Raw genomic sequence first — 15909 nt, forward strand, 5'->3', positions numbered from 1 at the left:
ACCCAGTGGGGTTTCAGATTAATGCCTGCCGTTGCTTTTAGCATTGTTACTGGAAGAAGCCTGGGTCGAGTAGTGGGAAGTAGCTTAGGGATTGCTGGGCAGATGAGGATTCTAAAGGAGGAGGTATTCTTGAGTGACTGTAGAAGAGGGGCCTGCGTTAACACCAGGGTAAATCGAGGGGCAAATGGGCTCAGTCCGGTCATCCAAGAGGAGAGCACCCACATAACCTGAAATATGTCAACACTTACTATCCCAAACAGACAAATGAAAGGATGCTAAGTTTTTATACTAAATTTATTTCATGTGAGAAATGATGTTTTAAAGATGCCACTTTATCAGTTACCCTAGATTACCCTAGTGCATCACCTGTCTGGTGATGGACATGCTGTACTGCCCTCTTGATAACCGTAAGGGCCTCTACCAGAAAGCAGCATCTGCACTACAGGCTTCAGCAGTGATGAGGTGGATGGAGCACACATGGAGTGGCCCCAAGGGTCGGCGTCCTTGGTCAGCCTTTCCAAAGGCAACCTCAGGACCACTGCCCAGGTCACATGTTGTGGTCTGGCCCACATTTATAAACCTGTTGGAGCTGTCTTCAGGCAAGAGGTCTGCCTGGAAATAGGATGATCTCCTGTGTGACTTTTCTGCAGCTGAAGAAGCCATAGTCTTATCTGTCCCGTCCATCCAGCTAGAACAGACAGGAGGTCAGTTAACATCACCCGGAGAGGCCAGCATATCCCAGACATGGATCAGTCATTGAAGTCAAGCAAAATATTTTATGGAACAAACTTTTGTCTTTGAAATGAATAAGAAAAGGGATCCCAGAAGGCCTAGCTCAACATAGGCAGCTAAATAAAGACTGTTCCCTAATAAATGGCACCTGCATGTATTCAGCCCTAAGAACCAAACATTGGAACAAAAAGATGTGATACTGGTGGTTACAGTGGTTGCATCTCATCTGTGGAAGCAGTAAATGCCAAGGCTCCTCCTTAATATGCTGTGCTTCAATTTGGTCCAATTTCATTAAGAGCTCAGGCTAAACACAAGAGGCTGGGAGCTTTTTGCCAGCGAAAGTGATACTACAGGCCAAGGCCCAGAGCCACATAACATCAACTGTGATATATTCTGGTGAGATCCTCTGGGCAGTGCTGCACCTTTTTATAATAATCACATATAACATGGTTCTCATAGGACATTATTTTCTGTGAATCACAGGTACTGTAAAGCCTAGAACGCATAGTGTTCCTGGCTTCCTATTCCCAAAGGCTGTAATGGATAATGGCACTGATTAACAAACCATCCCTGGATGGCTCTGTCCCATGCAGGGTGCAGAAAATGTCAGCCTCTCAGCCCTCCCCTTCCCCTAGAGGTCACAGAACCATGTCCCAGCAGAGAGTTATAGAATAGGAAGCAAAAAGCAACGCTGGTCTGTAGGAGCACCATCCTAACAGCCAGCAATGCACAGAGAGCAATGCACCGAGGATGTACTGCTGGACTGGGCCCCAGAGCTTAGCATTTGTACCTTTCCATGTTCCTGCTGGATGAGATCCTGCAGCTCTTGTGTCCACCCCAGGAGGTCCACCAGCCTTTCCACACCATGAACTACATCCCCTAGCTGGACCACATCTTTCCTTCGAGGACTCAGAGCAAATGGCCCCACCAAGTCACGATTGATGAGCAGTCGGGGCACTGATTTCTGTACTTCTTCAGACAAGCTGGCAAAAGGCTCCACCTGAAAGATAACCCAATGTGAAGGGCAGGGTGTCCATGCACATCAAGACATTGAGGACTACAGACACTGAGGCCTTGGAACAGGAGTTATGGCTGACACTGTGACACAAAGAGCCCACCATTTAGTTCTGAAGGCTTTGACCACCGGTCTGGGTGATCTTTCCCATCTATGCCCTCTCCTGCTTGGTGGGCCAACACAAACCCTGACTTCTCCCCATAATCCATCCTTCCACTCTGCCTGCATGTGCCACCTGCAAGCATTGTCCTACCTGCTCTGTCCACTCTACAGCCTGAGCCCTGCTCTCAGCCTCCCCTATACCTGCCTGACATAGAAGACCAAGCACCCTTTACCATCCTGCTACTGTTCCACCTCCTGGACCCCCATCAGTGTCCTATTTCTGCACCAAGACTAGCTTTGGGAAATGAGTCCATTAAGGGGTGATATCAAGCCTGCTCTTATCTAAAAGGGAAAGGTCAGTTCTTACCTTTCACTATGGAACCCTGAAATGGGATTATGGATTTAAATGTGAGCAAAACACTGTGGAGCAAGTCTGATCCTATACGCCTATAACCCCAGTAGTCAGAGATGGAGACGGACAGGTCCGATGTTTAAGGTCATCCTCAGCTACACAGCAAGTTTAAGGCCATCCAGGGCTACTTGAGACCCTCATCTCCCAAAATTAAATAAGGAGCTAGAAAGATGTGTCAGCAGTTAAGAGCACTTGCTGCTGGGTTTGGTTCCCAGCACCCACATTCACAGGCCACAGCACTAGCAGGGCACCGGCAAGGCTGCTCCAGGTGGATGCTCACACCACCCACAACCCAGTGTACAGCTTCTGGCCATTTGTTCCCAAAAAAAGACACCCATGAAGGCATAGGCCAAAATACTAGTAGCTACTGGTCTTTAAAGCTGAGTCTTGGGTCTGGAGAGATGATGGCTCAGAGGTTAAGCTGCTCTTCCAGAGAAACTAGCTTTGAATCCAGCACCTACATGGCAGCTCACAGCTACCTCTAAGTCTAGTTCCTGGGGATCACATGACCTCTTCTGGTTTCCACAGGCATTAAAAATACATGTAGACAGAACACCCACATATATAGAATAAGATAATAAAAATTAAAAGAAAATAAAGTTGATTCTTCACTTTGCCTCTGCTGTTGTAAATGAGTCATTTGGTTGGTTGGTTGGTTGGTTGGTTGGTTGGTTGGTTGGTTGGTTGGTTTTTCGAGACATGTTTCTTTGTATAGTCCTGGCTGTCCTGCCTCCCAAGTGCAGGTGTTAAAGGTGTGTGCCACTACCACCTGGCATAAATGAGTAGAAAGAAGCATATGGCTGTTAGGCAGTGGTGGTACACATCTTTCATCCCAGCACTCTGAATGCAGAGACAGGGAATGTCTGTAAGTTCAAGGCCAGCATGGTCTATATAGTGAGTCCCAGGATAGACAGGCTATGTAGAAAGACCCTGCCTCAAAACAAATAAAAAGTCAGATGGTACATTTATAAGCAAGGAGAAATGGATATTTTCATTTTACTTCAAAAATAAAGGTAACTGATAGTCTCAGTGTCCTTATCTGATAGCTGCCATAATCAGAAGAACTGGACCCATATACTGAGTACCACAGACCAGAGGGCCTAACCCTTTGGTCCCTGACTGCCCCTCTACCCCAACTCAAGTCTATCCTTTCTTCCAAACCTGTATCTATGACAGAACTCTGGAATCTTCTACTTGCTCACCTTTCACCCAGTTCCTTCCTCAGGTTCCTCCTGACTCTACTTCCCACACATACATTTCGCTACCTTATACTTTTATAAGGTATTATACCTTTTTACAAGGTATTATACCTTTGCTACCAGATACCTTTGTAAGGTATGTGCCTAAGCTGGTGTCCTCAAACCCACGCAATGGGAACAGGGCACATCCTAGTCCTGTGATAGCTCACTTCCATGTCCCACATGGCATAGTGCCCTCTCTTTACACCCACAGTCCTGGGCCCCTGCTGGTTTACCTAACTATCTACCAGAACTATCCGACCCCAGCAGCAAGGGCCTTTGCTGAGTCCTGTCCTGGCCAATTGACAGCACAGCCCACCAGAGCCTTTTCAGCAGAAAGCCAGAGCATCACACTTGAAGCCAGTGGTCATCTCCATGGCCTCACGGCTGGCCACTGTGCCCCACTGAACCTTAGGCCAAAAGCCTTACCTTTTAATTGAGACCTACTGACAAGGCTCACACTAAACATTTGCATTGCAATGTCACCCCTCCACAGCCCAGGCAACAATATTCATTCACTCTGATACTCTCCTTCCATACACACCACCCTTAATGGTGCCTTAGTTTTGAATCTCACTTTAGTGGTATAAAGCACCAGACTGGCCTGGTTCACATCATGCAGTAACAGTGACAGGCTGACTGCAGACCTTGGCCTCAGCCTCTGCATATCTGGCCTCCTAAACAGAGCTTTTTGGACCTTCTGATCCTATATCTTCACACAGATGGGCTCAAGCCCATGGTCTTACCTCTTTACACCTTTGGAAACTCTCTGGCATTCAGACTCAGATGCAGATTAAAAGCTTGTACCCCTCCAGTGGTCATCTCCACACAGAGCCACAAACATACCCACATGCAGACCCCAACCCCACTGGTCCCCTACCAGATAACTGCTGATGCTGCAGCCAACCTTTTCCCATCAAAGGTGACTTCAGGACTGCCATCTGCTCTTTAGCCCATAGTACAACTCTGTGCCTAGATCAGTCCTTTTAGCCCTGCCTCACAGCTAACCTTTCACTACACCCTTATGTCCTCCTACACAGCCATTGCTCTCAAACCCCAAGTGTCACTACCAGTGACTCTACTCACCTGAAAAGGTGGCACCATCAACTAGGCCCAAGCCCTCCATTCCATCCCCCACTCCATCCCCACATGCCTTTTAACAAACCTCCAGGGAGGTCCCAAGAATGAGTAGCAGATCTGCCAAAGCGAAGTCAGCCGTATGTAGTAAGAACCTTGCAGGCAGCTGCTCCCCAAAGAACACAATGTCAGGTTTCACAATGCCAGTACAGATGGGGCAGCGGGGCACCTTGTCTGCCATCACATCAGCCTGTGGGATCAGAGACGGAGGGGGAGGAAGATGACTTTTAAAAGACAAAAACACAACAGCTTCTCAAGGAAATTTTGAACACGTCCAAAAATCTTCACTTTGTAATGAATCCCATGTGGCTTTAGCAATTTTTGTCAACTGTTTCTTAAATGCAGGGGGTGGTAGGCTGAAAATATTTCAAGTCAAGTCCTAGACATTACCTAGTTTTACCCATAAATTTTCCTGTAGGTTCCACCTGGGCTGGACCACGGTCCTTAAGAGTGTTTTGTAGGCATCCTGAACACAGTGAGAAAGGCAGCACAGGCCTGTCCCCAGTTAGAGCTCAAGTGGTCAGTGGTCTGCTTCTACCCCAGAGGTCAGCTGCAACTCACCAATGACACAGTCAGGAGGGGTCACAGCTGCCACAGACAGCTCTTACAGGGAAGGGAAAGTAGATGACAATTACTAATAAGTAACCCTAGACCATGTCTCATGCCAAACAGAAAAGGAGGCAGTATGCTTTTTGACAAGGCCACAGAAACATCCTTGTAAAATAAATATTTGTAGCTAATTCAGTAGATTTTAGTAGAATAAATTCAGCAAGAATGAGCAGAAACAACTGCCAACAGATGCCAGAAAGTATTAGCTCCAGATAATAAAACCATATTGTGTTTAAATTAAAAGGGGAAAAATGACCAGCTTAAGATAGCTAGGAAAGCCAGGCAGTGGTGGTGCATGTCTTTAATCTCAGCACTTGGGAGGCAGAGGCAGGTGGATTTCTGAGTTCTAGGCCAGCCTGGTCTACAGAATGAGTTCCAGGACAGCCAGGGCTACACAGAGAAACCCTGTCTCAAACAAACAAACAAACAAACAAACAAACAAAAAAGATAGCTAGGAAAAGAAAAAGTTTAAATGTTATGGATTATTTTTTAAAAAGAACCAAATAGAACTTCTAGAAGTAAAAAGCAAAGGCAAAACTCAATGAAAGAACTGTATTCTCTACAACACAAGTTATTGATGAGCCTGAAACAGATCAGAAGAAATCACCCAGAATGCAACACAAGCAGTAGCAATGGCATACACTGCAGAGTAGTCATGACTGAGGGAGAGAAGGGGGGAGGGATGCTCACCCACTCAGATAACACAGAGAGCGGGAGGAAGGGGGCAGATGTGATGAGCAGCTAAGGTGAGCCTGGCTGGGGATTCCCCTGCAGTGACAGCGAAAGCCCTGTGCAGTACAACAGAACGAATCAAAGGGATCCATATGGAAACACAACACAGGGAAACGGCAAATTCTTGAGGAAAAAGTCTGAAATGCAGAAAACATGATTAGCTAATGGATTTAGAAAAGCCAATACAACACAGAAGAAGGAAAGCAAAGTCAGAGAGCTCCCAGATCTTAGGACTCCAAAGCCAAAGGTATCAGACTGTGAACCAGTGAGAGAAGAAAGAGGCCACATTAGAGAAGACAGCTCCAAACTGACACAGGCACCAGCAACTGGTTTCTGACTGAAAAGCAGAGGCAGATCAGTTGGGAAAGGACATTTCCAACAAACATGCTGGAACATACATCCACATGCAACAGAATGAACCTACACAGACTTACATGCTTCATAAAAATTGACTCAAAGTGGATCGGAGACCTACACGCCAAGACAAAAACTTCTAGAAGACGGCATGGGAGGAAACTGAGGTGAACTCTGGTATGACAATGGATTTTTGGGATTCAACATCAAAAGCAAACCCTTGAAAGCAATAAGGATAATGTAATATCAAAATTAAGAACTTCTAGTCTGAGAAAGACAGTGTACAAAGAGTGAGGAAAAAAGCCACAGACTAGGAAAAATATTTACAGAAGATATATCTGATAATGAACTATTAACTAAAATAAATAATCTTTTTTATTACACTTTTAGTTACTTTGTATACATAGGGCATGATGCCCACGTACAAGTTGGATTGTTTCTCTCCCTCAGCATGTGAATCCCAAGGATAGCACTCAGATCGTCAGGCCTGGCAGCAAGCACCTTCACCTGTGGTACTTTGAATACGCAATGACCCCATAGGATCAGGCACTGGGCACCCGGTCTCAGCTGTTGGTGCTCTGGGGGACATTTAGGAAGTGCCACCTGGCTGGAGGAGATATGGCGGTGAGAGGCGGCTTTGAGAGGTACATCCTCACCCTACCTCCACTTTGCTCTCTCTGCTTCATGCTTGCCTTTGAAGGTGTGAGCTCTCAGCCTCCTGTCCCTGCAGCCATGCCTGTCGCTTGTTGCCATGTGTCCCAACCATGACGGACTCTTATCCCTCTGGAACCACAAGCAAAAACAGAGTCTTTTTTTTTTTAAACTGCCTTGGTCACAGTGTCTTATCACAGCAAAAGAAAAGTAAATAAGTATGCCTGTGCAGCCATCCTGCTAGCTCTACCATGAACTCCGAAAGCTCAACTAGAAGACATCAATGTTGAAAATAGCAAAATACAGCCGGGTGGTGGCGCACACCTTTAAACCCAGCACTTGGGAGGCAGAGGCAGGTGGATCTCTGAGTTCTAGGCCAGCCTGGTCCACAGATTGGTTCCAGGATGGCCAAGGCTGCACAGAGAAACCATGAATGAATGAATGGATGGATGAATGAATGAATGAATGAATGAGAGGAGGGAGAGAGGGAGAGAGAGGAGCGAGGGAGGGAGGAAGGGAGGGAGGGAGGGAGGGAGAGAGAGAGAGAGAGAGAGAGAGAGAGAGAGAGAGAGAGCGCAAAAGCCATGGATACCTCCACAAAGAAAAAGGTAACAACCACCTGAGAAGATGTTCACCATTAAAAACTACCAAGAAACTGAAAATTAAATCAATAAGTATCACTGCATACCTGATCAGATCTGGCCTAAATCCTGAACATGAATAACTAAAAAATATTGATGAGGACGTAGAGTAGTAGGGGTTCTGGCTGCTGGTTGGAAGCACAGTATCATAGTAACTTTGGAAGACGGGGCGTGTGTGTGTGTGTGTGCGTGTGCGTGCATGTGCACGAGTGCGTGTGCATGTGTGTGTGTTGCTGGGAACTGATCCCAGGGCCTCAACTGAACTAGTTGAGCTCTCTAAGCTATATCCATACATATATACTAAGTTATATCCATACATATATACTAAGTTATATCCATACATATATTACCAAGCTATATCTAGTCCTAGTTCTTTGCTTCCTTAAACACTAATCACACTTCTACTATGATCCAAAAATCATGTTTAATATTTACTCAAAGAACTTGAAAGCTTACATTCACACAAAATCCTGCATAAAGCAATTTGTATTCTTAAAGCTGAAGTATTCATATTGTTAGCAGAGTGGATGGACCACAGCATATCTAGACAAATTGTACATTACCAAGTACTAATAAGAAGTCAGCTAGTGGGCCAGGAAAATACACAGAGAATGTGCTGTCTGACGGTGGCTGTTTTCATAGCTTAATCTTAGAGGGTTTATTCAGGGACTGAGACAGGTGTGTGAGGGGTGAACAATGTTTCATCTGTTAATACACGCTACTAAGTGAAAAAAGCCAGTATGAAAGGCCCCACAGAGTACACCACACTAAGGTTACTGCGGGCTCTAGGAAGTGTTGTCCATGTGAGTCCATCAGCTGCAAGGTGTCTAACTTTGATGGGCATGCTGGCAGTGATGGAAGCTGTGTGTGTAAAAGTATGGGTGTGTGGTAACTATCTGGACCTTCTACTTAATTTTGCTAATACTCTAAAAATAAAGATTTAAAAAAACAACAACAAAGCTTATCTCCAAAGGCCATGTGTTGAGGACTTACTCCCTAGCCTGTGGTACTATTGGAAGGGGTCGAACCTGTAGAAGACAGGTCTCAATGGAGAATCAGGTGGTGTGGACCATGCCCTCAAAGGGAATGGACTCCTTCCTCTTCTTTTCTCTTTTCCTTCGTAACCATGGGATGAACACTTTTGTAACACTCTCCCATCATGATGTGCTACCTTGTCACAGGCCCAAAACATGGGCCAGAATCTCTGACACTGGAGCCAAGATAAACCTTTTGTCTTCTAAGTTTATTACCTGAGGTATTTCTTATAGTAACAGAAAGCTGATAGGACCATCCTAAAATTTGTTAAAATTTATATTGCATGGGCTGGAGAAATGGCCTAGTGGTTAAGAGCACTGTCGCTCTCACAGAGGACCTGGGTTTGATCCTCAGCACCCACATGGTGCTTGTAACTACAGTCCCAGGGGATCCAATGCCCTCTCACATAACACGCATATATACATATATGTGTGTGTGTGTGTGTGTGTGTGTGTAATAAAGAAGTTTAATTCATATTTCCTGACTTTAAAACTTGCTACAAGCTACAGTAACCAAAGCAGTGTGATGTCAGCATAAGAAAAAGATGGACAGCTCAATAGAACAGAGCAGAGAGCCCCCAAACAAGTCCCTACATACATAATCAATACTTTTTTTTTTAAGGATATCAAACCTATTGTTGGGGGTGAGTGGAAAGTATAGTTTCATCCACTATAATAGCTGGGCATGGTGGTGCATGCCTTTAATCCCAGAATTTAGGACACAAAGGCAAATGGATCTCTGTAAGTTCAAGGCCAGCATGGTCTACATAGCAAGTTCCAAGCTAGCCAGGGCTACATAGTAAAACTTTGTCACAAAGGGGGTTGAGGAGAACCTGTGAGGGAAGCTGGAGAAACGATTAGTTAAAAGTACTGGCTGCTCTTCTAAAGGACCTGAGTTCAATTCCTAGCACACACATGGTGGCTCACAGCCTGTCCATATTCCAATTCCAGGGGATCTGACCCTCTTCTAGCCTCCTTGGGCACCATACACACACACAGGGCACAGACATACAGCCAGCTAAACACCATGTACATAAAATAAATAATAATATCAAAATTTAAAGTGCTAAAAACAGTGGATAGGTACATTGAAAAGATGAATGTCGTTAAGAAAGAAAGTCACAGTTGAACAGCACTGGTTGTGTTATATATACCACAATGAAACATTGTAAAGATTTTTATGAGGGTTTTCTGAGAGAGTTTCACTATGTAGTCTGGGTTAGCCCTGAGCTCACAATCCTTCAGCTTCTACCCCTTAAATGCTAGAATTGCAAGTATTCACCATAATGGCTATTTGAAATTTGAACAAAAAACCATGAGTGTGTTAGTTGTTACTAGAAGAACACAAGGAGATTGTGCAGCTATGATCTCGGCACTCTTGGCAGTGCTATGACCGACGCCTCGCGGAAACAACTTAAGGGATGAACCATTACTTTGACTCGGTTCATCATAGTGCCAGGGGTGGCTCCATTCATGGACACGGGAATGTATAGCTGCTGCTGTTCATACTATGGCCAACCAGGAAGCAAAAAGCAAAGGGCAGAACCAGAAGCTTTGTAGCCTTCAAAATACAGCACCAGAATACAGATGGGGTGTTCAAACATGCAACCCTGTGGGGGACATTTTACCCAAAACTGTAACAACTTCCAAGCTGATGAACTAGAAAGGAATGGAAGAATAGAGAAAGGAAGGAAGAGTCAGAGGAAGGGACAGAAGAAAGGTGAGCAGTGGGAAAAACACAAAGTGCAAAGTAAGATGGTTGATCTGAATCCAAGGATTTCAACAATTGCACCGGTTTCTACTTGTGCACGGTGGCACATGTATCTCCACACACACATACATACAAATAAATAGAATATAAATGCAAAATATATAAGTAATCTATAAAAGAACACAGAAGACGGAAAGTAGACACATGCAGATGAATGAGCACCAACCAGCTGAAAGCAGATGCACTCCACCCAACAGACTCCGGCAGAAGCGACTCCAGTAACCAAGAAGGAAAACTACCAGCTTCACCCAGCTAGCCAGTGCCCCAGTGATCTTCACTGTCAACCTGACTGATTTCAAGGACTTAAACAATTGGTAAAGTACATCTCTGGGAGTGTCTGCAGGGTGTTTCTAGAGAGAGTTAACTATGTGGGAAAGAACCACCATGAATGTGGACGACATGAGCCCTTGGGCAAATTCCAGGAAATCACTTACTAGATTCACTTTGTCCCTAATTTAACCCTATTTTCCAAAAAGCTCTCAAAATGAGAAATAAGAACCTACTTAGACAAGCCAATCCGAGGACACATGCAGTCTCTTCAAGAGGGACCACAAAGACCAACCTCAGGTAAATCCTGTGCACAGCAGCCAAAGCCATGTATACCCCCTCTGAAATGGTCACTGAGCTCTGTCTCCTCCAGAATTCAACACGCCTCAATAGTCATGCTATTTGAGCTGGAAACTGCTTCCCACTGTTTCCATCTTCGTGCTTAGCAGAGCTAGTATAGATACTAGCTTGTTCTAAGGACCTGAGATTCCAGGTGGGCTGCCACACCTGCCTAGCACTTAGATGGCAAGCACTTTACCTACTGAGCCATCTACCTATCCCCTCCTGAAGTGTTTTTAATAGCAAAATTATATATTAAGTAACAAAAGGAGTAAACATGTCTCAGATGTCGACATATCTATTACACTGAACAGGAATGTAGAGAAGTTATAAAAGAAATTTAATAGGAATCAATGAACTAATTTTAATATTTGGAGGTATGTCTATATAGATACCTGCATGTTTATATGTACATATATCTTCTGTTTTAAAAAGCCAGACTATTACATTATCCCCCAATCATGAATGCCAGGTAAAAGGGATTGGTTAAAGAGAGATTCATTTTATTTCTCTTTTTGTTCTTTCTTTTCTTTTTCTCTCTCTTTTTTTTTTTTTTTTTTTGGACAGTATCTCATACTGGTCTGGTTGGTCAATTCTGGTTGGTCTGGAACTCACAGAGATCTGCCTGCACCTTGCTCCCACATGCTGAGATTAAAGGCATGCTCAACCATGCCTGCCATGGAAAATTCATTTTCCCTGTATATTTCTGACCTGCATTTTTTGGGTGGAGGGAGCGCTGGCCATAGAGCCCAGGGCCGTGTATACTAGGCAAGCACTTCTCCTTTGAGCTATGTCACATCCTCAACCTGGCCTTAGTTCTTTTACAAGTATATATTATTTTTTTAAGTCAAAAATTTGGGAGCCAGGCATAGTGGAGCACATCCTTAATCTCAACAGAAGCTGATGGATCTCTCTGTGTTCCAGGCCAACCTGGTCTCAATAGTGAGACCTTGTCTGAAACAAACAAACAAACAAACAAAGCCAAGTATGGTGATGTATACTTGTAATCCCAGCACTGGGAAGGCAGAGATCCTGAGGGTGGATCTTTAGGGTTGCCTGACCAGCCAACCTAGCTATTTTGGTGAGTTTCAGACCTCTGTGAGCACCCTGTTTTAAAACAAACAAATAAACAAGCACAAAACAAACTATTATAAGATCCTCTACTCTCCAAGAACTGCAGAAGGCAGAGACTATTTCATGAGGTGACTCACCCATATGTCTTCCCCTGGGAAGGACCTTCGACAGACCGTGCATGTAGCTGATACAAAGGACCCATGAGCTTCAACCAGCTTTGAGGCAGGGATACCAGATGCTGAAATTCAAACCAAATCTCAGTGTTGCAGCCTCTGGGATGCTATGCAAGTACATAAGCACATCTTCTGGGCTTGACAAAACTAATTTCAAAAAAACTGTACGGCTGATAAGCAAACAGAAAAGGACTTCTCAGTTGGGTATGATGGCACAAGCACATAATCCTAGCACTGGGGAGGCTGAGACTGAGAGTTCCAAGACAGTCTGAGCTACGGAGTAAGTCTGAGGTGAGCATGGGCTGTAGCAGAACCTTCTCAACAACACCAAATGGGTTCCCATGAAGTTCATCACTGCTCTTCGGTAACTGCAGTGCTTAAACCCAAAGCCAAGAAACTCCTACCTTCCCCCTAAAACCTTTTCTTCTGCTTAGGGAGGAACTTGGGGTAGTCACTGCTGTCTCTGGTTCTGGGCTGTAGATTCCTTCTCACAGGAATCCTATCCCTGAAATGTGATGTCTTACTTCAGACCACAGCATCCCACAGAGTGGCAGAGTGGCTGCTCTGCCATGGGCCTGCATATTGCATCTTGGGGAGGCAGCAGCACCACCCTCAGGGTACTCAGACTCTAACCATTGCTGTCTCGGTGTGAAATAGAGCCAAGATGTCACTAATTGACTTGGACAACACTGAAATGTTGGTGGCTCTTCAGTATAATGGCATCAGAGCTATGCTGCAACAAGGCTCTATCTTCCAAATATATCCATAAACATCTAGACATTGTTTCTATATCAATACCATGATGTGAGGGATCTGCCTGAAAATATCTGAGGATGAAAGACCAGGTGGAGGGAACAGAGAACAAGGCCTGGCCATGTGTCACACATGGAAACTGAGGGAAAGAACCAAAGGGTTCCCTAGGTGGGAGCCAGAGATGGAGGGAAAGATGGAGAAAGAGGGGAGGGAAGAAAGAGTTGAGGGAGGGAGGGAGGGAGGGAGGGAGCGAGGGCGGGCGGGAGGGAGAGATGGAGAGAGAAAGAGCTACAGAGACAGAGAGACAGACAGATAGGGAGAGAGCTCCACACTAAATTCAAAATAATATGAATTTTAGTTCCACCTAAACCTCAGAACCCAGAAGGTGTATGGGAGACAGGCCTACAGAGAGGTTTCCATGTGGCCTCAAACACAGAAGTGGTAAAGGCATAACCAGCTGCCTAGCAACAGTCCCAGGGCCGACATAAACACTAGGCCAGAGACAGTCCTGAGAAACAAGCACAGACATGCAAGGGACCAAAGGCTCACCTCTCTCAAGCCCGTCGATATTCTGTGTGTAGAGCCGCAGGAGGAGCTCCTTGTCATGGAGCAGCCGAAGGAAGTAGTGAGTGACATTGGGCCTATAGTGCCCAGGGTACAGTTCCTTGGCCAATGTGAAAAAGGGCTTGGGGTTGTGAAAGAAAAAGCCAAGTTCAAAGATGGCCTCAGGGTATGGGATGTCATATTGCTGAAGGTTGCTGTAGAGGCCACTCCCTGGGGATCTGTAGAGAGAAGGGAAAGGCTGAGCCCTGCTGAAGACAGTGGGGAGAAGACATCAAAGGGAACTGCAGCATACCTGAAGTCCGGGATGCCACTGGGTGTGCTGATGCCGGCCCCCACCATGACCACGACCCTACTGCAAGCTCTAGTCCGAAGCAGCTCAGCTACATCCTGCAGAGAAAGCTTCTTCTCGCCACTTCCTCCACATCCAAAGCTGCCTGAAGCTCCCACAGACAGGGATATGGGCCTTCTCCCACCTGTAATACTGACAGCAAGAGCACAGAAGAAAGGCAGCAGGCAACAGTCAGTCTTAGGCTAGCATGGGTGAGTGCAGCTGGACTCTTCCCACCCAAGGTGGGCATGGCCTCTCCAGTGCCATCCACACAACCCCTTTCCCACCACACAGGACTACCAACCAAAGCACAGAACCATCTTGCATCAGGGATCAAGATTTACTTGGGGGCAAAAAATTTCTGATATACAGACAGGTTCCGCCATAGACTCATCATCAAAGGTGTGAGCTGAAGGATTCTGAAAAACCACAGCTGACTAACCAGTTGGAACTTTAGATTTGGAATGATGCAGAGCTAAACTTATCTTGAGCTATCTTTAGTCCCCTGGATAGGATACCTAACATCCTTTCTACTATGAAGTAAGACCTTTGGAATGTCTTGACTTCAAAGAACACAAGCTTCCACTAGCCCAGGAGCTAAGACTCTCACTAGACAGAACCTGAAACCTGTAGCAGAGATTGTACTGCTTGACTTTAACCCACCTACCTGAGGTTCTCACTGATACACTCAGTAAATACGTGAATTTCTGACTGTCTTCTGTTCTATGACTGAAAGTTTGCATAACTCCTTCCATAAGTGAAATTTTACTTTGTGTAACCTGAGTCCATATTTCCTGGGCACGGTCACTCACACTGGGCTCACAATAAGCTATGCCTTATACACTTTGAAACAAGAGCTGTGCTTTGTGTCTAGGCACTCAGAGTGAGACGCCCATAGATGATCCCATCCCATCAGAGGATTCATCAGGATCAGTGCCAAGGGCCAGAAGATGCCTTTGTGTCCAGCTGTCTGTGTCACCTCCTTAGATAGATGTGTAAGAGTCCTCCCTGGGTCCCAGAGTCTGGATCTGTTTTTGTTTGGCTGATTGTCCACTGGCTTATCTGAGTACTGTACTGGGCAGCCTCTTGCTGATGCAGGGCAACTCTTAGAACATCAGTAATGGAGTGGTCATCAGAATCTGTTTTCCAGTGTACACATTTTTTCCCTCCACACTCCTGCCCCCCCTTTTTTGTCTCTGTCTCTTCCTTATTGCCATCTGGCCCTTCCTTTTAGTTTAGAACTCCTGTGGGGGCCTAATCATAAAGGCGGTGGAGATAAGAGGTACTTGCTTTCTCTAGTCCATCAGGGCAGAGGTATCAAAGAGAACTCCCCAAGAAGCACAATAGCCTCACAGAGAAGCCTCAGACAAGAGATTCTGTTCCCTCTGAAGGAACCTTGCTCCCAGCTGGGAAGACACATATAAGAGGGAATCACCCTGTGTCCTGGGCGCCCTTACTTTCCTGCAAGCACATATGATAAACCCAAAATACAATGGGCGGAAGCAAGGGGACTACTTCCGGAAGTGGCATTTAAAACTTAGCCCCGCAAACCCCACCAGCAAGCAAATCAGGCACCAGGTCCCAGGGACAAATGCACTAACATGGACACAGCTCCAAGGAAGGAGAGAGACTTTGGAGGACCCCACCCCCACCCCAGTCAGTACTTCAGCTGCTACATGTTTGATAATTACGATAGTTCAACTTGTAAGTATTTAAACAACGGGGAACACTTGATATTTCTAAATTGGTTTTGTTTTCTATGCAAAACCAGATGTCCTAGGGACCAAAAGACAAACATAGACAAACTAATTAGAATTTCAAAGCATCTCAGGGAAGAAATTATTAAAATTGCTGATTTCTATGAAATAAAGGTTTAAAAATGAGCAAAACTTTTTAATTAGTATGTTAAAATAGTAGAAAATAAGCAATGAAACCAAGAGAGTGTGTTATAATTTAAACCTTAGAGAGTGTGTTATAATTTAA

At 45.2% G+C, this 15909-nt stretch overlaps 1 protein-coding gene across 4 annotated transcripts in view; it reads right to left on the reverse strand.

The window, feature by feature from the left end:
* Positions 1 to 273: 273 nt before the first annotated feature.
* Sirt3 (sirtuin 3) overlaps positions 274 to 15909 on the reverse strand; it is a 22998-nt gene continuing 7362 nt past the window's right edge. For 2 of the 4 annotated variants that reach the window (XM_028787018.1, XM_028787016.1), the window contains exons 2-6: positions 13891 to 14079; positions 13584 to 13816; positions 12246 to 12346; positions 4665 to 4826; positions 707 to 1732 (exon numbers count right to left, since the gene is read on the reverse strand). In XM_028787018.1, coding sequence (XP_028642851.1) covers positions 1445 to 1732; positions 4665 to 4826; positions 12246 to 12346; positions 13584 to 13816; positions 13891 to 13937 — 831 coding nt within the window. In that variant the 5' untranslated portion in view covers positions 13938 to 14079 and the 3' untranslated portion in view covers positions 707 to 1444. The other 2 variants (XM_028787017.1, XM_028787015.1) reach the window with 2 other exon arrangements.

Source organism: Grammomys surdaster, unplaced genomic scaffold (genome assembly GCF_004785775.1).
Source record: "Grammomys surdaster isolate TR1022 unplaced genomic scaffold, NIH_TR_1.0 125603, whole genome shotgun sequence".
NCBI classification, from domain to species: Eukaryota; Metazoa; Chordata; class Mammalia; order Rodentia; family Muridae; genus Grammomys; species Grammomys surdaster.